The 22595-nt window shown below is 34.1% G+C and overlaps 3 protein-coding genes across 6 annotated transcripts; all 3 read right to left on the reverse strand.

Annotated features, from left to right (window-relative positions):
- Positions 1–1908: 1908 nt before the first annotated feature.
- Positions 1909–5477, reverse strand: LOC107416769 (pentatricopeptide repeat-containing protein At1g73710). The gene has a single exon (XM_016025297.4). It carries the CDS (start codon positions 5197–5199, stop codon positions 2137–2139), a length of 3063 nt encoding a protein of 1020 aa, XP_015880783.3. The 5' UTR covers positions 5200–5477; the 3' UTR covers positions 1909–2136.
- A 322-nt stretch (positions 5478–5799) lies between these two features.
- LOC107416755 (secretory carrier-associated membrane protein 1) lies at positions 5800–11818 on the reverse strand. The gene is made up of 13 exons (XM_016025284.4): positions 11497–11818; positions 10511–10576; positions 9659–9760; positions 9483–9545; positions 9069–9102; positions 8854–8976; positions 8417–8479; positions 8244–8337; positions 7257–7302; positions 7068–7135; positions 6633–6681; positions 6349–6414; positions 5800–6261 (listed from the first exon to the last, which is right to left on the reverse strand). Exons 1-13 carry the CDS (start codon positions 11548–11550, stop codon positions 6175–6177), a joined length of 915 nt encoding a protein of 304 aa, XP_015880770.3. The 5' UTR covers positions 11551–11818; the 3' UTR covers positions 5800–6174.
- Positions 11819–12771: 953 nt separating this feature from the next.
- Positions 12772–22106, reverse strand: LOC107416767 (protein STRUBBELIG-RECEPTOR FAMILY 3). 4 transcript variants are annotated; one of them, XM_048472734.2, is made up of 18 exons: positions 21950–22069; positions 21597–21749; positions 21223–21415; positions 20500–20629; positions 20330–20401; positions 19477–19542; positions 19279–19350; positions 19106–19177; positions 18929–19000; positions 18770–18835; positions 18530–18595; positions 17310–17704; positions 16754–17205; positions 15835–16106; positions 15085–15223; positions 13660–13796; positions 13395–13551; positions 12772–13200 (listed from the first exon to the last, which is right to left on the reverse strand). In XM_048472734.2, the coding sequence occupies exons 3-18, from the start codon at positions 21338–21340 to the stop codon at positions 13087–13089; spliced, it is 2400 nt and encodes a 799-aa protein (XP_048328691.1). In that variant the 5' UTR covers positions 21341–21415; positions 21597–21749; positions 21950–22069; the 3' UTR covers positions 12772–13086. The 4 variants fall into 4 exon arrangements, with proteins under 4 accessions (XP_048328691.1, XP_015880781.1, XP_060672416.1 ...); XM_016025295.4 differs by lacking the exon at positions 21597–21749 and having other exon boundaries at positions 21950–22106; XM_060816433.1 differs by lacking the exon at positions 21950–22069 and having other exon boundaries at positions 21597–21921.
- Between the last annotated feature and the right edge of the window lie 489 nt (positions 22107–22595).

Raw genomic sequence — 22595 nt, forward strand, 5'->3', positions numbered from 1 at the left:
GAAAACACTTTTAAACTATTACAATTTTACAAGTTAAATAAAATAAAAAAAGTCACACATCAAGACAAATTATCTTTATAAAAAAATATATAAAAATTTTAAACTTTAAAATTATATAAATATCCACAGTGAATAAATTCGTTTAATTAATATTAATATGGTTCTAAAATTTATTTTTAATACTTAAATATGAAAAGTTTGTTGGATTAAATTATTTTGAAAAAAGGTATAACGGATATGCCAAACAGTTTTTTTTTTTTTTTTGGGTCAAATTAAAATAATTTTTAGTATTTAATTGGTTAAATGGAGGCAATGTGGTATGGAGAATCATATTAAAGGATTTATTGCTATTTTAATATTTTAAGAAATTATTTGTAATGGTCAAATAGTTTAGGGGGAATTTTGTATAATTTAGGGGAATTTTGTATAATTTAGCCTATGTATGTTAAGAATCATTAATATTGAGGTAGGACTATGTCAAATCATTTTACTTGAAAGGAAACTAATATTTAGATTTGAAATATGCATACATGCATCCAAGATGTAGAAGTATAGTTGTTTTACATTAATTCTTAAGGTAGCATTTAAACCACCAGATTTTTCCTTATAAGTTTTGTTATTTGTTATTATCGACAATGATTACTAGTTTATGTGATAAATTTTCATTGAGATAAATAATTTTATTATTTTTTATATTAAAATTTTAAAAATAAATTTTTAATGATAATTATTTAAATTATTGTTTAATATGTAAGTCACGTTAGTGATTATTTATATGGTGGCAAATAACCATTTCTTTTTTTTCTTTTCTTTTTTTGTTTTTTTAACACCTCTATCACAGTTCAATTTTTTAATTTTTTAAAATTTTCTTTTGTGCTCTTTATCCTTTTAAACTAAAATGTTTCCTCGCTTCCGTGATCTCATGGCTCCGTATCTTAATCATTAAAAATTAAAAATATTTGGAAATGATATTTACTTATTATTAATATTTTGATATTAAATTTGTTTTTGTTTTTGTTTTTGTTTTTGTTTTTTTGTTTTTTTGTTTTTTTTTTTTTGGGTGAATTTGGTAATAAATATTTGGAGACGCATATGTATTGCTCTCTGATATGTATCATGTATTAAAAGTCATATATATATATATATAAAACGACTTGAAACTTGAAAAAACCAGTTGCAACAGCAGAGAATGAATAAAAAACAGAAAAGAAAAAACAAAACTACATAAATTAGCAATTGATTCAAAATATTGTGAGTACTAAAATTTTGCAAAAAATTAATAAATTGGATTTAGACTGATAAATTATAATAAATGGGATAGAGACTAATAAATTATAATGAGAAATTAATAAATTATAAAAATGCCAGGTAAGAGCTAGATTGAGACTGACAGTAAATTGGATTCTCATCTTGCTGCTGGTTATTTGAATGTTCCTGGAAAAATTGATATTCCAGGATTAGGGGACATTAGGTGAGCTCCAATGCAACCACTTTCAATTGACCGTCAAACCATTTTCAAGGCTAAAGAAAAATCTTCACCAAAAAAGTAACATTAATTTTCCTCTCACTTACTAATTGATGTCCCGAACCACACAAGAGTCAAAATTATTGATTACAATGAACCCATGGAGGCCAGCTCCTCACTGAGAGCAATGCTGTAAAAATCTACACAAAGTTCTGATTATTTTGCCTTCTTGTATGGTTAATGACTTGTTACTACTTACTATCCCTCCCCCTTTTTTTTTTCCCCATATAATTTTCATATAAGACACTGGTTATCTGCAGTTGCGTAAAACTTTTGCATCTCAACCTATGTGAATTTGAACCACTTGGTTCAAAAACCTCAAGACGCTGAACCTGGTTAGTGACACTATGATACAAAAATGTGCAAGTATATTACCTCACTAATAAGAGCAAAAAGTTGTTACATTGACTTGGTACAGGCAAAAATTACAGTATTAAAAATATCATATAAATCTAAAGTTGCATATGAGATACACAATTTACATGCAATCTTCTAAACCAAACTCTTTTCCTACAAAATTCAACCTCCCAGCTAACATCTACCATATAAAGTATTGATTGCTTGATTTCTCTGTACAACTTATAGCACAGGTAACTTGTCAATCCAAACAGTTATGGACTTTCTTGATCTGAAGAACTGTCATCAAACTTATCTCCGGTTTCAGAACCCGTATAATTTTCCGAGTCCAGTGCAAATTTCATCTCTTGGCTAACCAATTTGGCAAGGTCATGTCTATTAGCATTTTTATATGCATCTACGACAGCATTGAACAAGGATTCATTGGGTTCAATCTCTTCATACTTTAGTTGGCTGTAAATCCGCTTCACCCCTTCAATCATTCCAGCTTTTCCATAACAGCCTACCAGATTAATATATGTTACAACATCAGGTTCTAGCTCCTCATCCTGCATTTTCATGAATATATTCAGAGCCTTGTCGATTTCCCCAGCTGCCCCATAAGCATATATTGCAGCATTGTAGGCAGACAAATCAAGATTCACGTCAGCTTTTGCGAAAGTTTCACAGGACTCGAGTGCCAAAGCATGCAAACCCACCGTGGAGAAAACAGAGGTGATGATGGCTTGCCGAGAATAAGGCCTACCTTCCTGGTAAGATGACTCTAGCTGTGTTACTGCTTCAATAGAAATACCTCCCTTCTTTAATACGGTAAATAACACTTTAAAGGTCCAACTGTCAGGCAACAGTTTCCGAGCAACCATCTCTTGCAATAACTCACCGCACTCACGTAGCTGCCCATTAGAAGCATAACATGCCATTACCTTGTTAAATGAAGCACAATCCCTTACCAAACTTGACTCTTTCATTTCCTCCACTATATCTATGGCTTCATCAAGCAAGCCCATGCTCTTGTAAAGATATATCATGGTTGCATATGAAACCTCATCTGCCATACTCTTCTCCCTCAAATTATTAAAAACAAGTTTGGCTTCAGCGACCATCCCAAGATCAGCATAGAGATCAAGCATACTGTTGGATGCGACGATATCTACACCACCTTCTAAATTTTTCATCCTCTCATAGAGCAACTTTGCCCCATCCAAGCACCCCACCTTTCTGTAAGCTTTCATCAGGGATGTCAATACTATTAGATTCGCAGAAATCCCAGATTCTTCCATCTGGTGAAAATACTTAAGTGCTTCTTCAACTCTGCCAGATTCTGCAAATCCATTGATCAAAGACCCATAGACAACTTCATTTGGTTTTACTCCAGCGGTCTCCATTTCTTTGTACACATCTACCGCTTCAGATAGTTGGCCAAGACGAGCATAGCATGCAACAAGAGCAGAGAAGGTTAAACACTGTGGTTTAAAACCCGTTCTCTGCATTTCAGCGAGGAGGTCCTTTGCTTGGTCTACTAAATCACCTCCTGATAACATCTGAATGAGTGAATTATAAGTGCATTGATCAGGCCATGTACCATGATTTCTCATGCTCTTGAAGAGAGAGAAAGCTTTATCATAAAGCTTTGCCTTACCATAAACCTTGATCATGACGTTGTATTCAATGACGTTCCTTTTCTGTTCAACCCGATCTCTTTTCCTAAAGAACACAGCCTCAGCTTCAGCCCAAAGTCCCTTTTCAGCATAAGCATCTATAATTGCGGCATATGTCTTCGATGATAATCCACCATCTACCTGCCATTTCTGAAGAAATAACTTTGCCTTCGCGAGAAGTCCTTCATTAATATACATCTCAATGACACCAGGAACAGAATGCTCATCAATCTGCACATGAGATTTCTCCATTTCTTTAATCACAGTCTCCACATCTTGAACCATGTTCTTCTGACATAGTATATGAAGAACAGCTCTGTGAGTTACAACATCTGGATAAAGGCCCACCTCTCGTATCTTCCTATAGCATTTGAGAGCTGCATCAATATTGCCCACATCAGCATACAAAGATAAAAAGATGTTATAAGTTTTTGTATCAGGAGTTATTCCCCTTTCTTCCATCTTAGTAAGCAAAGCTTCAGCCTCTGACAAATGCCCATGGCTTCCACAAGTAAAGATCATAGTATTGAAAGTTATGGTATCCATTGCCACCCCAGATTTCAACATTTCTCCAAACACATCGGCCGCATCCTTCAGACGCCCTGCTTTCCCATACAAATCAATCAAAGTATTGTATGTAGATGTAAGTCTAGGCTTCCTAATAGAATTTTGTGTGTCTGGAGAAGCCATAGTTACAGGAGTGGGGGCTCTCCCACCTGTCTTGAAAAGCTCAGTGGACAAGAAATGCTTAAAACTGATAGGTGCTGAGTCGGACCCATTGACAGAATCAACCATGGAATCCACATCAAGATCATCCAGCTCAATCCGCCCGTTGCACCAATCCTTGTAGAACCCATCTGCCCTATCATACTCTCCAGCGTCCTTCAAGACACGAACAATCGTATTCATGGTAACTTCATCAGGGTAAAGTCCCCTCAGTTTCATGTGCTTAATCCACAAAAGCGCTTCTTTAACAAGACCACCTTTACCATACACATCGACAAGCATACTATACGTGTTGTTCGTTGCCAAAACACCATTCTTGGCCATATCAATCCAGCAGAGCCGCAGTTCATCCCATTTCTGCGCTCTACCCAGTACACGGAGCACAACGTTGTAATGAATCACATTGGGTACATACTCTTTTTGTGACTTGAACCACTCGAAAACCCGAATAACCCTATCCCAGCTCCTCTGTTCTTTGAGAACTATAGTCTGTTCTTTTGGACTGAGATTTTCAGCAAACGAACTAAGAGCCTTTTCGATATCATTTTCCGACTCTAAAGACCGCAATACGCGAGGCAACACACCTCCATACCTCTTTTTCTTACCGTTAACTGAAGAAACTTTGGTGGGCAAAACCAGCGATTTTGAATGACAGTGAAGCTTAAACCCTATAAAAACCCTAGGCCATGTCGAAGTATGCTGCTTATGGGCATGCGGGTTCACAATTATGTCAAAGGCTTTGTAAGGAAGAAGGTAATTTTGTCTTTTATCTAAGTTTGGGTTATGGAGGGTAAACCCTAAAAAGGCCCTCGCTCTGAAAGGGCATTGGAGGCTGTGGGGTTTCGTTGGTGAGAAGAAGATGTGGTTTTGCATTTCAGTTAGGAAACTCTCTTGCCCTAATTCTCTGGAACTGTAGCTCTGAGAGTGAAGCATCACTGGATGATACTTTGTTGTGCAAAATTTGGTTGGTTTAGCATATAGGGTTCAATTGGTTTCTGAGAGTTCCATTTTATTTTATCAGGAAAAAATAAAAAAAGATGGAGGGAGAGACACACTTTAAAGGATGATGCTTCTTGTTAATGTCGTTGTCCTAGACGGCTTCTCATTTCTGCCACCAAATGAAAACATATAATATTATATAAAATCAAGAAAAAGAAAACATGTATTTTACTCAACGGGAATTCACTTGGAAAATAGAAAATGGTGGAACCGCATACAGCCATTTTTTTTTTTTTTCGAGGATTTTTATAGGAATCTTGACCATATAAAAAGGTTTTATTTATTTTTTTATTATTATAATAATTTTGTTTAGGTGTAAATGATTATTAACCAAGTTAAATACACTTGATAAATGCTTTATTTATTTAATTTTTTGGTTATTTACGTGTTGTCACGCAGAACTTTATTCAATTTATTAATTAACTATTTGATTGACAAAATAAAATAAAATCATATAGTACAAGCCTACAAGGACAAGTAGCGTCACACTTTCAGCAAAAGAGAGAGACTTGTGGTTTCACATTCACACCAATCTATAAAATTTTGAACTATCATTTAATGGACAAATGAAGAAACAACAGAATTTTTTTTTTATATCAATGAATAGAAGGAAAAAATACTTTTACTTTTCAAGGTTCAAATTAAAGATGCCACCTACTCTCTCTGACTGCACAACTGTAAGAAGTTACTATGTTTAATCCTTAATCGTTTGGTTTTGTGAAAGATTTTCTCATTTCGATGAACATGAAAGGAAAGGACAGCACCCAAGGATAACTATAAAAGCAAGCCGTGAAAGGTGTAATTGATTCAATGAGCATTGAAGGAATCGGCTTGTCTTGGCAAAATAGCATACGCCTCTATGCATTCACAACTACCATCTCCATCATAAACAACATGCCCTTGCCATGGTTATAGTGCTGCCATCATGGTCGATCTTGCAGCCTGGCGCTTCATATCCGCAGCCTTGCCGCTGCCTCGGAAATACATGTATACTTCCTGCCACACGAAAGAAAGAAAAAAACGTCACTGAAGAAACAATGATGATACAGTATAGCAAAAATAGTCAAGAGTCAACTGTTGGACCTGAATGACCCAGATGCTGAGCAGCGATTCCAGTGCGAACATTCCAAATCCAATGAAGTAAAATATCTGCAAGAAAAAGCTCTTGATATGGTCACTAACTCCAGAGCCCCTTAATGTCAAATGTAACAGTTCCAATCTCTTAGAAAATTACCACAAAACATTGTGATTTATTCATCTTGAAATTATTCAGTACTACATTATAAGAGAGAGAAAGTATTGATTCTTTTCTACAGAAAAGTAAAATATCGAATCCAACAGAGAGAACTGAAAGCTAGAAAACTTACCCCCACCAAAGCATGATCTCCCAACAAGTCTATTGCAGGTAAGATACCTCTGTCCCCATAATTAAAAGTAACACACATCAATTTCAGTATACAAATATTAAAAGCATTATTTAGTATGAAAAAAATAGAACTTATACTCCAATTACAATTAACAGATGAAGAAAAGGAAAGCCACACAGCATTTGGTACAAAGCAAACCACAACCCAATATTCTTAATCATAGATGAAATAGAAAAAAAAAAGAGATACACCTCTGCTAATATCAATGGAATATCCACTTGTCCAAAACCGAAAATAACAATTAATAACAAGAAATCCCAATCTTCATTTTATTTATGCTTCCTTCTTCCAAAGACAACTTGTTGAGAAAACACCATGAAACATTTGTTTCCCAAATGTGAAGCCTTTAAAATGCATATATTGAAGTATACTTACGCAAGAGATTTTCCCTTAAAAATAATTGGAGGAGCAACTGCAGCAAAGATACAAAAGCCAATGTGCACCTGCATGGACAAATGAGAGCATACAAGTGAGACATTTTTCCAATTATCAGGATTTCAGAAAATTATCAAGAATGACAATTATCTTATTTTAATAAGAATTATAATGATGAAATAAACTTACCAGGTAAAACATGAAAAACCATCCAAACCTCAGAGCACTATCAGTCCTGTAATAAAGACATACAATTATATAAGACAAGCCTACTATTATAGGATAAATGAAAAAAAATGAAACAAATAATTATAAGATCCAAGACAGTCAGCAAGTGGACCTAAAACAATAGCCTTTTTTTTTCTTCTTTTTTTCCCCTCAAATGAAATCATGACTAGAAAACAGAAACAAGTCTACAAATTCTCCATAACTTTATAAATACTAAAAATTAATACAGAAAAAACATCCAAAGGAAAAAGGGGAAATCATAGCAGTTGACAGGTCCTATGCTGGGGTAAAAGTATTTTCAACATTGATATACCCATGACTCATTAAAGATCATCAGAGTACGCCATCTGATAAAGTAATTGGAATACTGAACTTCCAAGCAAGCAATCCGATTATCATTGACATAATTAAGAACTGCCTTGCATGAAGCCAGAAAGTGCAAAAGCAATGTGCTAATATAAAAATGGCACTGCCAATGTTTATACGTAATTTTAGCTGCTTCTCAACAAAATGACTCCTGTGTCAACATATATCATAAAAGTGTTATCTACCAACATGCTTCAAATTTCAGCTTCACCAATCCCGTTTATTTATTCTTACGATTTCTTATTTGCATGTTTCCTTCCTTTACTCTTCCATGGTTACAGAAACACTCCTTTCCCTGCTAGTGAAAAGAAATATGCTATATGCAAAGTTTCCTTAACATAGAAATTCTTAATTTCAATTGACATCCCCATATAATAATACTTCCTATTATATATGATATTCTTCCCAGGCAAAAATATATTTACATGGTATTAAAGGATGATATTTTGCAGTTCAAATCAACAGAAGAACAAAATCCTGAATGGGAATCAATATTACAAGCATTACATATGAACAGGATTTGAGCCTCACATTCCATTTTCTTATTCTTCTTTAGGTCGGATATCAAAAAACAGTCAGTACCTTGTAGCACGATAAAGAGGGCGATACCACAACACATAAGCTCCTGGAACCCCTGAAATGAAGTAGATGATAGCCAGAAACCAAATAGTTGGACCTACAAGAGAAGATAAGTTTAGACCAACATAAGCAAGACAGTAAGTAATACAGCTATGTAGCCAAGTTCATAACCAAACCTTCTCCTTTGATCCAGGCTGTGGTAATTGCCACAATATTCCATGTAAGACACATAATTAATCCTGCAACATGTTACAAAGATCATTAACTCAAGTCACTAGAGAACATTCTGACATTTAAATAGATCTTATACATAGGCAAGACATAACAAGAAAGTCAGAAAGTGCAAGCAAAATCTGTCTCAACCCAAGAAAAGATGCTCCATGTTCAAGATCATATAGTTAGGCACATTGAATAAAGCTGCAATACTGCCTCTAGTTTCTTAATGCTTCACTACACTAACTGAAGTATAAAACTTTTAAATCAGTTTGCTGATATTACTACTCTAGCAAGTAAAAGGAACTAGTAACAATACTATAAAATCTTTAACCACCGACCCTTACTGCCAAAAACAAACCAAAAAAAAAAAAAAAAAAGGAAAAGAAAATTAACATACCCAAAAATGTTGTGAATGCAACGTACTGGACTCTTTGTAGATGGATAGGTATTTCATTTCCAATGTCATGATGGATAAGTGGAAAAAATGGTGGCCAGTTTTTCTCTTCTATAACAATTCCAGCTGCCAAAACAAAACAAGTTACGTTGATATTGTGAAATACATGGCACATTAGCCACACTAATGCTATATTAGCATGTAAGAAAAGGGTAAACCTCGTTGTATAGCATCTTCCTTTCGTTTTAGTTCCTGCAAAAACATTATGAAGCCACATAACAGATTATTTAAAAATAAATTATGTCTAAAATTAAAATTTTGGGGTTGCCCAAATATTGACAAAGCTTTATCACCTATAAATGATACCAAAATAGAAAAGCAAGGATCTGAATGATATATAATTTCAAAAACAAAAGCATTCAAAGCAAAAACATAAAATCACACATCGATGGGCAATTCAAGGAACACATTTTAAGTAAAACAAAATGATTGTGATATTTTATTGACCTACAACACAGACAAGACCAATTACTTCACTGCAAGAGGTTACATTAAATAATGACAGCATGTAAAGTTAATACATCTAGATATTTTAATGGACAGCATAAGGTAATGAAGCAGCTATAGATTACCTGTTCCCTCTTTTTCAACTCAGCCTCTTTTGCTTTAAGTTCTTTCTCTTTTGTTTTCAAATCCTGAAGTTGAACAGAAACCAAAATATATAACTTAGTAAGGAAAGTCTTTGCTCAGAAAGAAATCAGATAGCAAAATGTACATTGTTGTTCAGCATCTGACATATTTAATCTACCTTTGCATTATCAAGAGGAATATCAATTGTTGCACCACGATCATAAGGTTCAGGAGGAAGGGGTGAAAGCCTTGAGTTTGCAGGGGGAACACTTCCAGGATTCTAAAATTAATTGAAAGAAGGTAATTAATATAAAGCACTAATAACATAAAAGAATCTACATGGAGTCCATAAATCAAGTAGGCACAATCATGAATCACCAATGAATGCTTTATGATGCAAAGCATTTTCCATAAAACAATCAAAGACAACAACACTAAAAAACTAATGCATAAATTTGAGACGTTGGATTCAAAATTTTGTCATCATTATTACCATTTCATGGGTACTGCAAACAACAAGTGAACTTATATCAACCACATTCACATAGCTGAATTAAGATGGATGAAAATCTATAATTTAAATGTGCATCAAGTGTGACTTTCATCGATGGACTTGTAATAATTTCAACCATACTTTGAATTATATATTACTTCTACAAACACCATATCCTTGGAAACAACACAAAAAACACACCACTGCTGTATAAGCTTAGCAAACCTACCTCCACAGGTACCAACTTCATTTAGTATTAAAAAGATGATGAATCTAAAACAAAAAGAAAAAATTCTGCAGGTATAAGAATCCAAAATTTCCTGTTCTTTAGCATTCTAAATGCAAGAGTCAACACCGTTTTTATTTTCGAACCAAACTAAACCTAAAAGAAACTAAAAACCAATTTTAGTCATGCATGCATAAAAAAACAAAAGTGCATGATGCAATTAAGCCAGAAGTGTCATTTTGCACTCTTCAGCATAGAATTGTCATAAGTTAAAGTTAAAGGTATCAAGGAATTCAAAAGGGTAAACTTACAGGCATATAAAATGCGCCCCCACTATAATTTGATTGCCCTGATCCTCTCCCTTTGCTCTGTTGGTCCTAGTATATACACAAATACAAAGTTAATCAGTTATTTTAAACAACAAATTATAATAAAATTTCCAACTAGAATGGAAATAAAATGGATGAGTTGTATAAGATAATTATATAACAATTCATGGTGCAACAACTCTCCGAACATGCAGTCTGCACGTGATTTATATCCTACATAGCCGGAATACAATCGATCTTAACAACAGAAATTTAAAAAAAAAAAAAAAAAAAGGGCCTAACTAACCCCACATTTGCAACGAGCCTACAACTTCACAAAGTTCATTTTGTGAATTTTTTCAGTCTTCCTTACCGTAAGTAAAAAGGTAAATAAAAAAAAAAAAAAAATGTCATACTCATGTCAATATCTATAAGTATAAAGATATTATCAAAAGATGATACACATAAAAATTCATTCTAAGAAGAAAAGAACTCCCCATCTATAAGTATAAAGATATTATCAAAGGATGATACACATAAAAATTCATCCTAAGAAGAAACAAACTCCCCAACACCACAAAAACTTCTTATATCCAATTAACTACTTAAAGCATACAAAACAAAGAAATAAGAAAATTCAAAATTTAAACAAATATAAAATAACAATTACAGATGAAAATGATTCCGATAAAGAAGCAATTTAAGAACATTAAATCTTCGAACTTTCATATTTGTCTTGTTAACTCTGAATTATCTCAATTTTCAGAATCCATTCAATTTCCTGAACAACTAAACCGAGCAAATTACAACATGAAAATATAAAAATTAAATCTGAATGCAATTTACGTGGAACTACATTATCAATTTCAATGCCAACGGGAGAAACAGATCGAGCAATCGCTGCGAAGCAAAAACCGAAAAAAAAAAAAAAAAAGAAACTAAACAACAATTTTCTTCCAATGCAGATAGATACAGGTTTAGAAACTCACAGCGAAAGGATTGACCTCGTCATCTTCGAAAGGATTATTGTCGTAGCGACTCATTGGAGCAAAGCGGAAGCCAAACGGATCTCACAATTCTGCGATTTAGACAAAAGAAAAAATAGGATCTGAATTGTGTGAATGAATTTTTTTTTTTTTTTTCAGGCCAAGGAAAAATAACAGAAAAAATAAAAGACGTCGAAGAATATGAGAAATGAGAGATACGAAAATGGCAGTTTTTTGTGTTGTGTATGGGTAAGAGAAACAGAGGCTTTGGTAATTCACTGCCTTTTTTAGGATCAGAAAAAAAAAAAAAAACAAAAAAACAAAAAAAACAAAAAAACTGGAAAAAATATTAATAATAAAATAACAAAATAGACAAAGTTGGCGCGTGACAGATAACGAGGGAAAAAAAAAGGTTTATTTTTATGTAATTCGTGGGGTTTGGTCTAATTTGGCCATCAGAGATTGGAAGCTTCATTAATCGAGATTTATTGCCAAGGACAAAAATAAATAAATTATAATATTTTATTTATCCACTTTTTTTTTTTTTTAAGGTAAATAACATTACCTATAATTTGGAATGAACTAACCGTGGCAACTATAAAAAACTAAAATAGGATAAAAAAAATGAAGTTTATTAGAGTTTGTTTGGGAAATACTAGAAAAGTAAATAAATTAATTATCTATTTAAATAAATTCTTTTAACTGGGAAATTGATGAATTAAGACTAGCCATCTAATTTTCTGCTTTTTCTTATAATTTATTTGATAGAATAATAAATTATTAATAAGACCGACCACCTAAATTATTACATTTTAAAAAAATTAAATAAAATTCCCAAGAGTCACCAGCTTTGCACCGTTGGATTGATTATAACATTCCATCTTTCCCCACAAGAAGGCTTGAATCTGTAAGATATGAATGGGTTATAATGCAGAGTTTCTGCTTCTGCAATGGAAGGTCCATAGCCACTCTTCCAAAACAAATTTAAGTTTTTGAGTTCTTCAAATTTACATTTTCATGGTGAGAAACCATGGAAGAACGCAAGTCTTTTATGCTAAGCAGAGCAAGGTACTTGATCATGTCAGTATGGCTGAAAAAGAAAATGATTGTGTGCTGAGCTGAGAGCTGAGATCTATGAGTTAGACAAGAAAAGGGCCTTGATCTTTGTTACATACTTATGTAGAGATGAATCTATAATAGAATTGAAATAGATTTTACATTTGAATCTGCGCAGTCCCAAATAAAGGCATAACAAAGATACATCAGAAGAGAGAGGGGGAGAAAAAAAAATCATTATCAAGGATTAGTAACAAATATTAACTATAAAACAATTGGGTTAGCTCATTTGTGCACAATACATATCATTTGCATATTTAAAAGAAAAGCAGAACGATATTACAAATAATTTACTGCAAAAATTGGAGGAATGTTCACAACCAGAAAAAAAATTCCTCATGGTGAGAAGCTTTAGGGGATGTGCATGTTGATCCTGTTAGCAGAATTTTTGTGCAGCTTGTTCGCAAAAGAAGAACGCTTGTAGTTCCCAGCATTGCAGCTTCTAAAACTTCATCCATTCAAATGTTAATCGCTGGTTTATCTTCCAATTGAGTCTTCACTTGATGATCCGCTCATGTGAGGCTCTTTACGTAGCATTTCTAATATGTCTTGGACAACTTCAGACATTGGTGGCCTAAATTCTGGTTGCGACTGTAAAATGCTCGTGATATGAGGATAACACATCAATTGCATTTCAAGTAGAGCACCAGTTTTAAGGAAAAAATCGTATTTGGAGTAAACATGGTTTTCAGAGGATATCAAAGCAGGATATCTTGTGACAACAAGATGGAAAACGTCTTTGACGACTACATAGAAGTGTTGAAATTAAAAAGGTCAATAATTACCTGAACACATCGAGATATAATGTCAGCAAAGTGTGATAACGATTTTGCAGGGTATTCTCCATTTAGAGAAGGATCAACCATCCTAGACAATGCATCAATATCATGAAGCTGAGGAATTGCCCATCTGACCAGGAATTGCTCTCCCCGGCTCCGCGTCCTACAATATCCAAAATTTTTAATAATAATAAATTTTAATCACACTAAAAGAGGGAAGCAAATGAGATTACAATTATGAGCATGGGTTTTTCTTTTCTTATTCACTTACCTGTCATAGGATTGTCGACCTGTTAAAAGTTCTAGCATAACCACTCCAAAACTGTAAACATCACTCTGGCAAGTATAATTTCCTGACTCAAATTCTGGAGCTCCATAACCATAAGCTGATAGCAGATGACCTGACAGCTGCAAGTAAGCACAACAATTTCAGAATTCAGAAGTAGCAGTGGGAACATTAGGAGGGAGGGAGGAAAAGGGTGACACAACAACAAACAAATGATATATGGTACATATCTGAGTGACATTGCAGATTAATGAACCAAAACAAAGTGGGTTAAAGTGTTTCTTCAATATTGGTCTAGAAAATGCATTTCGGTACTAAGCTTGTAGCTCAGGTTGGATGGCAGCTTCTTTGACTCATTGTAACCATGCTTGCTACAACAACTCTTTTGTGGCATCTTCTATAATAAACATTTTCCATCCAATCATCAAAATTTTATGCTAGTCCTACTGTAAAGTTTTATAGTTCTGACACATTGACTATATAATTATCTTCATGTATGCAGAAGCAAGCAATTAACTACCATAATATATTATCATCTTCATGTATGCAGAAGCAAGCAATCAACTACCGTCTCCAAGCCCTATCAACCTAGGTTCAGTTTGCTCAAATTTCAAAAGAATATAATGATGAACAAAGGACTGAGACTGCATATCAGCATATTGATATAGAGTAAAGGTGTACTCTTACAGATATAGCACTCACTTGTCAATACTATACGATATGGAGAAAACAAGTAAATGCAGTAGTTACTGCGTTTGCAATCACAGCAACCAGGGATATTAAATAACAATTCCAGAAATTATGATGTTTTCTTAAAACCCAAACTTTGAGGGAGAAAGCTTCAATCGATGCAATTTACGAAGTAAATTCTGAAGGACTAGCTCCTCCGATAATAAGAGAAATCTCCTATTGCAGTTCTTCATGCTAGAAAGGAAACAACAGGTTATGTTGACATCTTTTAAGAAATGGTAACAGACAAGTACCATTCTGGCTTTTAAAATAAAAATATAAAAAAAAAAAAAAAAAAAAAGTGATATTGTTATTGCATATGAACTGACATAGGATCAGTCCAATAATCAAATCAGAGGAACACCAACTGAGGTATCCTAAAGTTATGGCCTTATCTTCGAGTAAGCCACATCATAAATCATGAGTTTCCACAACTATATTGAATCCAGGCAAAATCATTTCATCCTTACAGCTGCCCTCTCGCCAACTCAAGCTAAGAACATCAATTTCTTACAATTATTTGTCTCTTGAAAATTATATCCATGAACGTTAAATTTTTCTCTATTAGACTCAGGAGATTGTTAGCAAGTTCAACACAGAAATAAGAACAAATCCTTTATAATTATATATGTCCGTCAAGATCAGAGAAGTGGTTTAGAAAATGTAATGCTCATGGCATACCTGACTCACAGAACCTGATGAAATCAATGGAGCCAAACCACAGTCAGAGACTCTGACAGAAAGGTCATCGTCAAGGAGAACATTGGCAGATTTGAAATTTCTGTGCATGATTGGTGGCTGGCAGACCTCATGTAAATGCCTTCTCACACAAAAAACAAAGATGGATTCAGGCATCCAAATGGTAAAAGCATCTAAATACGTTTGTGCAAATATATAAAACACCTTAACTATTATTTGAATGTGTATTTCTTTATCTATAAGTGGCATTTAAAGTGTGGAAACCTTAGTGGTCAATTTCGACTCTCAAATATTGTAATCTGTAATGACAGAGTGCCATTTACTATTTTAACACAAGAAGTAGAGAATGCATCACACATAATGCTGCCACTTTGACCAAACAACACATATTGCAACTTCTTAAAAAAGATGCTGGGTTAGCACCATGTCTGACACAGTGTCAAAAGGAAGAAACAGAAAAACTGTCCTGAAACTGTAGATGGGATGGATTAAGTATCACGTTTCAACTGCCCGGAGGGCAATTAGGGATGAGAGAGAGAGAGATACTGGCCAGAGAAGACCCATAAGTGAGCATGTAGATCATGAAGAGGAAGTAAAACAAGTTTGCAATAAGGTGGGAGCAAGCTATCTCTTTTGTCTCTATAATTGCTGCTTAAAATGAAAAGACAAAAAATAAAATATAAAAATAGCGCATTCAAAAGTTGTGATAGCAGTCTTTAGTTGGTTACTTACGCCAGGGCTCTTGCAGCTCCAAGTGCCATTCTAACACGAGCATTCCATGAAAGTTTCTTTTTGTATTCGTCATCCGAGTGCAGAGCATCCTGTAGTGAACCATTACTGCAATATTCATAGATAAGAAGCCTTTGGCCATGCTCTGCACAGTATCCCATGAGCTCAACTACATTAGCATGCCTGATTTTATCAATATTGTTTACGAGTTCGAGAAACTCATCATCCTTTTGCACACTGGAAGCTCTCTTGTCCAACTTTTTGACCGCAAGTAGCTGCAAAAGCATCCAAGAAAAGAAAACAAGTGTAAGACAATATGTAGCTGTAGCCATCACAAGCATATTCAACATAAACATACATATCATATGAGAGAGAGATAGAGACTGTGTACATCCAATACTGGGAGTCATACATCCAATACTGGGAGTCATAGGCAGATTGCTTACTCTCTCTCAAGAAACATACAGATATAGGCATCGTTTGAGAAACAAGCAGATTTTAAACTAAAAGATTAGTAAACTTATTAATTCTGATTATACGTTTTGGCATAATGCATTCAAATATAGTGCCTGGGTTATCTAAACTTGTCTCTCAGCATATCTTCCTCACTTTCTAAAATCTTTGAAACATTAATAAGTGAGAGATTGTATGAAAAAAAAAAAATGGCTTTTTTTTGTTCTAAAATTTTAATCATTACATGGTCATACATATAATCAAATTGACTGCGTTTCCTCCTGATCATTTTAAAGTCTAGTAATATCATTCAGACAGCATTTGGATGTGGACATCACTATGAGTAGAAAGCAGATAAGTAGGTTAGAAACAAAGGCCATAATCAAGCACAAGATGTACAGCAAAGGTGTAAAGAATAAAAGCATAGAACCAGTTCCAGTTAATTACTCTGCCAGAGTAAAAAACAGACCTTTCCATCAGGAAGCTGTGCCCTATAGACGTTTCCCAGCATGCCTGATCCTATAAGATTATCTTGAGAAAAGCTGTTTGTGTATTGTTGAAGAGATGCTATAGTGAAGGACTTCGCAGTAGTACGAAGTTTCTGAGTTTTGGTGGAGTGCTTCTCTGTGGTCATCTTGGTGGGCACAACTGGCTCCACAATGACCTTCTCAAAAGAAGGGAGAGAAGGAGGAGGCAGAGGAGGAGGCGGCGGAGGAGGGGGAGGGGGTGGGGGTGGACGGGGAGGAGACATCAAATAATCATCAAGTGCACTAAAATCTAACTCAGGATCCTCTTGCTTTGGCATTGTGCTAATTCTTTGCATGTTTGTCTCTTGATCATTACGTCGCTTTGGAATTGCTGCAGGTCTTCTTGGTTCTGTTTCATGGTCCTCCTTTGGCCTTAGAACTGACTCTTTTGCAACTGTTCAACAAAGTTTCAGCAAGTAAGTTATAATGCAAATAATTAAGTATAACAATACAAAGTACCAGCTATGAATAATAAGACGTTAAAGAAATTCTGTTTGCCTTTCCGCATTTGATTGGTTGGCTGGACCAAGGATCCATTGTCCATAGGGGGGTTCTCCCTGTCCCCTTTATATGCACCTATCTGATGTCTCTTGGAAACCCTGTCTGCAAGTCCTATTTGTCTGCAACATCTTGGCATAAAAAGTATGATACCTAACATCAAAATTATAAACAATAGCACCCCTGCAATTGATATCCAAACCACCCTTTTAGTAGTCAAAAATTTCTTTGTTCGTCCATTTGATGCCTCTGATGCTGATGGTCCATCAGCCCGTTTCCCAGGTGTTCTACCAGAAGATGGTGCCCCAGAAAGCGGTGGTGATGGTGGTGCGCTTAATGGAGATGTGGGTGAAGGTGGTGGAGCACTAGTAGAATTAAATGGATTTCCATCTTTCCTGCATAGTAAATATCAAAATTAGCAAAGAAATACAATTAAAGGGACAAAAAACTGTCTCCGAGTTACTTGAAACAATGCTTTATAATTTGTTTCGTGGTGTTATTAATGTATGGCAGAACTCAACAAACATCAAATCTAAATACTTAACTAAGGATGAGATATCCCTCAACTATTTCAGTTGCCACTTCAAAATGCAAATAATGCAATGGAGAAAAGACATATGGTACAATAACTTATGCAAATTGCAACATCTTTTTTCTTAATTTTTTTAATCAGTTTGCTTGCTGACAACAGCATCATTTCATTACGACTATAAATATAGAGAACTATTTCAGTTGCCACTTCAAAATGCAAATAATACAATGGAGAAAAGACATATGGCACAATAACTTATGCAAATTCCAACATCCTTTTTCTCAATTTTTTTAATCAGTTTGCATGCTGACAACGGCATCATTTCATTCCAACCATAAATATAGAGATATTATATTTATCAGCTATCATTTCAAGGTCTACATTTTAAAAAGGAAACCATTCACTTCATTGTTTGAAAGATTGGCAACACTTCAAATATACATGTCACGGTAGATGCCCCTAAACCAATTTTTCCTTTATCACTACTGTTATTCATTGTTTCAAAAGACAACAAAAATCAAGCTACACATTTTTTAAAGTTAAATATATTTTGTATCTTAGTTCTCATTGGTGTCACATCATATCTAAAAAGCACAGGCGAAAAACATCTATTAATGTGTGCTCATCACAAAATAAGTAAGTGCTCTCTCCAATGCAAACAATACTGTATTACATCTAGGGTTCTCACCCAAAGTTTGGGATGCTTAGCAACTTCGGAGGTATGGGTCCAGAGAAAAGATTATTCTCTATGTTCCTGTCCAACAAGTGAAAATCATTTAAAAGCAGTTACTGTGAAGGAAAAACAAAGAAAAAGACAACAAGCTAGAAAACAACAAACTTATATCCCAGTAAACATGTAAATCCAATATATGACTCCCCAAATACTAAAACCTTATGCAGAACAAAATGAAAGTGATTAGAGACGTACAAATCTCTCAGGGGAAGATCTTGTAAAACATCCAGAGTTCCAGATAGCTTATTGTTCTGCAAGCGTCTGTCAATAAGGGAGTTAGATCTACTCGTAGAGAAAGAAAATAAATAAATAAATAAGTATAACATAGGTGGTTTTACATAAACAAATACCCACAGGGTGGTCAAAGATGACAAGTTTTCTAAAGAGGGTGGCAGCTTCCCACTCAAATTATTACTTGATAGATCTCTGCAAAAACGTAAATGGCATTGTCAACCATATATAAAAAAAAAATAAAAACCATAAAACTAAATCTGAAGATGAGAGTCTGAAATGTGCAGAATGAGACCCTACAAATTGATCAATCCAGTGAGCGTTTGAAAAGAATCTGGTATCTCTCCAGTTAAAAAATTGTTGTTAAGAGACCTGAGTGGCAAAAACAAATTTATCAGAGGTTAAAGTAAGGTTATAAAGAAAAATTGGAGTCACTCAAAACAATTATACAAACATCAAAGCAAATAACTTACATGGCTGTCAGCATACTCAATGAAGATAAAGAATCTGGGATGGTTCCAGTAAATTGGTTTGCTGAAAGAAAACTGCAGAAGATAGTAACATACCTCTTGCATAAGAGAGTCCATGGAAGGGGTAAATCAATTCAAACATGCAAAACTTAGACAAGTATGCTATAAAAAATTTAAGCAGAAAGTGGGAAAAAGCCATACAAGTTTTGCATGGTAGCAGGCAAATTTGAAGGAATACTACCCCCAATGACGTTGTTGCTTAGATCTCTGTGTAAAAAAAATGGTGCAAACATTAGTGGCAATAATTAACAAGTGATCAACAGAAATATGATAGCCCTCGTTACATCAAGATATACAATGAAATTTCACAGGGAAAAAAAAAATGAAAAAAAAAAAAAGGATGTACAATGAAATATAATCAAGGGACCGATTTTCGAATCCTGCTCCAATTTAACCTAATATGAGGCATACAAAGACTAGGAAGATAGAAGATGTATGTTAAAATATGTATGTATTTGTGTTGGCTCCATATATATAGTCAGCCTAGTTCCTAATAGCTAAAGTTTTTGAGAATATTATTAAGATGGCCTAACCTACTTGTTGAACTGGTTTCAGGTCCATTTTCTTTCCCTTTATTGAACAGGCCTACACTCAAGGGGGTGTAGTAAAGTATGTGTCTGTGTTTGGTTTTAAATACACAGTTGATCCACTTCCTAACAATTTAATCTTTTAGCAACTGATAGTAACTTAATGATGAATAAGAGCCAGCCTTATTAAGCAAGCCAGAAACAAGTTAGCATTCTACGGAGAGTGAAGTTGTCACATTTGGTGATCACCTTAAAACAACCTATATCTTTTACCAAAATAATAACCACTTACACCATAACCCTAGGTAGCTACAACTCAGATGCAAAGGATGCATCCTATGCTTCTTTTTTTTTTTTTTTTTTTTTTTTTACTCCCACAACTGTAAAAATTGATACTGCAGTGAATAAAAGAAATCCAGGCACAGACATTCAAAACAACAAGGCAGCATACATAAAGTACCACTTACATCCCTATGATAGAAGTGAACATTCCTAAACTATCACCCAGTTGTCCTCCCAGATTGGCGCCGTTGAGAACTCTAAAGAACCATAACAACACACAAGAATCAATAGTTAACCGGGTTGAGTAACATCAATCAACAGAGAAAAAGTAAGAAGATAGACTAGGCTACCGTACATCCTCACTATATTTGTATTATTGCATATAACACCCTGCCATGCTTCACCACACGGGTCGCCGGCAGAAGCAGTCCACCCAGGAAGAAGAGGGGCACCCAGTGCAGCATACAATTTATTAATTGCAGCAACTGAACCAAACAGAAAAAAAAAAAAAAAAAATGCAGAGACTAAATTGTGAGCATGAGTACATTTATTTTTAAAATATATATAATATATAAACAATAAATATCTTTTTCGTGCTCGAAGTAAAGCAAAGCCACACGAAGTCATATATCCGGCTAAAACTTTTCTATCAAGCAGATGTTCTTCACATGTTAAAGTAAGCATAAACATTAAAAATAATATAATGCAGAAGGTTATGGGTACAGGAAAAAGTATGAAAATAGGGAAATATAATAATAATAATAATAATAATAATTTAGAACAGATTTTAGTTTTGACAGCCAAATGAACAAAAATCAAATCGGGTGAGCTTAGAGTAATTAAAACAAACTTAAACCAAGAAACCACTTACCTCGAATCCTAGTAAAACGTATCTTTAATTTTCATATTTTTTCTCACGAATTAAACCGACAGAATTAAAATGCTCAAGTGAAGTATAATCAAAAATTTAATTATTAAAAAAAATTAAAAGATGAAAAAAAAAAATATATATATATATATATATATATATATATATATATATATATATATATATATATATGGAGAATGTCTTGATTACCATCATCAGGATTAGTAGCTCCAAGCGAAACCCGGGTCAAGCAGATCAACACGATCCCCATAAACAACTGTGAATAGATCCTGAAGTCGCATTTTAAACCAGATCTCTTCCCACCCATTCGGTCCCAAAATCTTTTTTTATCTCTCAATTAATTATTATCCAACACAACCTTTCACAGATAACATCCTCCAATCTGAAAATTGAACCAAAATCAACATTAAAAAAAAAAAAAAAAAAAAAAAAAAAAAAAGAGAGAAAAAAAAAAAAAACTGTCAGTTTGAGCCAGCAATAAGCCCAGCAAACCAAAGCATCAACAATAACAAACAGCATCTATTACATACACAAAAATAAGCATACAAACAATATACACTAACCCAAAAATAAAAAATAAAATCACGGAAATGAGCTTGCAGAAGGTTAAGTAGCCAAAGACAATTTTAGCAAATGCTGGAGGAAGTTGAAGTAGAACGAAGCAGAAAAAAATAAAGAATAAAAAAATCAGCAAGAAAAAGTCCGTGGTGAACGTTCTGAAAAAAGAAGGAACATACTTATAGTTAAATAAAATAATACTTAAGAGCTAAGATTCAATGGATTTAGTAAACGGAAGTGAAGGTACGTAAAAAAGATATATTACATCAAAATTCATTAATTATTACTTATTTTCCCAAAAAAAAAACTTTGTGATGCTGGAAAAATAAAAAAGGCTAAGCCAAACGCAGAAATGTACGGTGAAAGAAAGAGAGCAGCTGGTGGTGGAGCGTGGAGGTTCTCTGCAATTCTGAAGTACTTTCTCTTCTCTCTCTCTCTCTCTTACTACTTTCTCTCTCTAAACCAGGGAATAGATTCTCTCTCTCTCTCTCTCTCTCTCTATCTGTGTCTGAGTCATACATATCTTCTCCTCGCAAGTCTTCGTCAATAGTGGGGAATGCTTTCCCCACTCTCTCTTCAGCGCGTGCAATTCACTTCCCCTTTTAGTATCTGAATTTTAATTTTATTTTTTTGTAATATAAATTTAATTATTGCGTCACTAATCAATTAATAATCTGCATGAAACAAGGAAAAATAACCACGTGCAAGTGCTTCCGAGTGGTTATGGTAATTTAATCAGGAATATTTTTAAAAATACATTATATATTTTCTCGCTGTGAAAAAAAAAAAACAAAACAAAACAAAACTGTGAAATTGTCAATAATAGCCGCCAGCTTTTTTCTGTGGGCGTCACGTGCTCTGTCGTACGTTTGTTTTGGGCTTTTCGTCTGCACCAATGAGAAGCCCATGAAATACAGGAATTTTATTTTATTTTATTTTTTTACTTTCGTTTTTTGTATTAATGATTTTTTTTATTCGCTCTCTTTAAAATTCTCCTCGAGAGC

The sequence above is a fragment of the Ziziphus jujuba genome, chromosome 4 (assembly GCF_031755915.1).
Source record: "Ziziphus jujuba cultivar Dongzao chromosome 4, ASM3175591v1".
In the NCBI taxonomy this organism is placed as follows: Eukaryota; Viridiplantae; Streptophyta; class Magnoliopsida; order Rosales; family Rhamnaceae; genus Ziziphus; species Ziziphus jujuba.

Bases quoted from the DNA above. Each gene is read 5' to 3' on its own strand.
- LOC107416767 (XM_016025295.4), bottom strand. From the start codon at position 21,340: ATGGGTGGGAAGAGATCTGGTTTAAAATGCGACTTCAGGATCTATTCA. The intron at 20,630-21,222 runs GTAATCAAGACA...TGTTTGGTTCAG, and splicing joins AGCTACTAATCCTGATGATG to TTGCTGCAATTAATAAATTG. The intron at 19,001-19,105 runs GTAGGGTCTCAT...ACGTTTTTGCAG, and splicing joins CTCACTGGATTGATCAATTT to AGATCTATCAAGTAATAATT.
- LOC107416755 (XM_016025284.4), bottom strand. From the start codon at position 11,550: ATGAGTCGCTACGACAATAATCCTTTCGAAGATGACGAGGTCAATCCT. The intron at 6,682-7,067 runs GTAAGTATACTT...TTATGGGGACAG, and splicing joins TTTAAGGGAAAATCTCTTGC to AGGTATCTTACCTGCAATAG. The intron at 6,415-6,632 runs GTAAGTTTTCTA...TTTTTCTTGCAG, and splicing joins GAGATCATGCTTTGGTGGGG to ATATTTTACTTCATTGGATT.
- LOC107416769 (XM_016025297.4), bottom strand. From the start codon at position 5,199: ATGCTTCACTCTCAGAGCTACAGTTCCAGAGAATTAGGGCAAGAGAGT.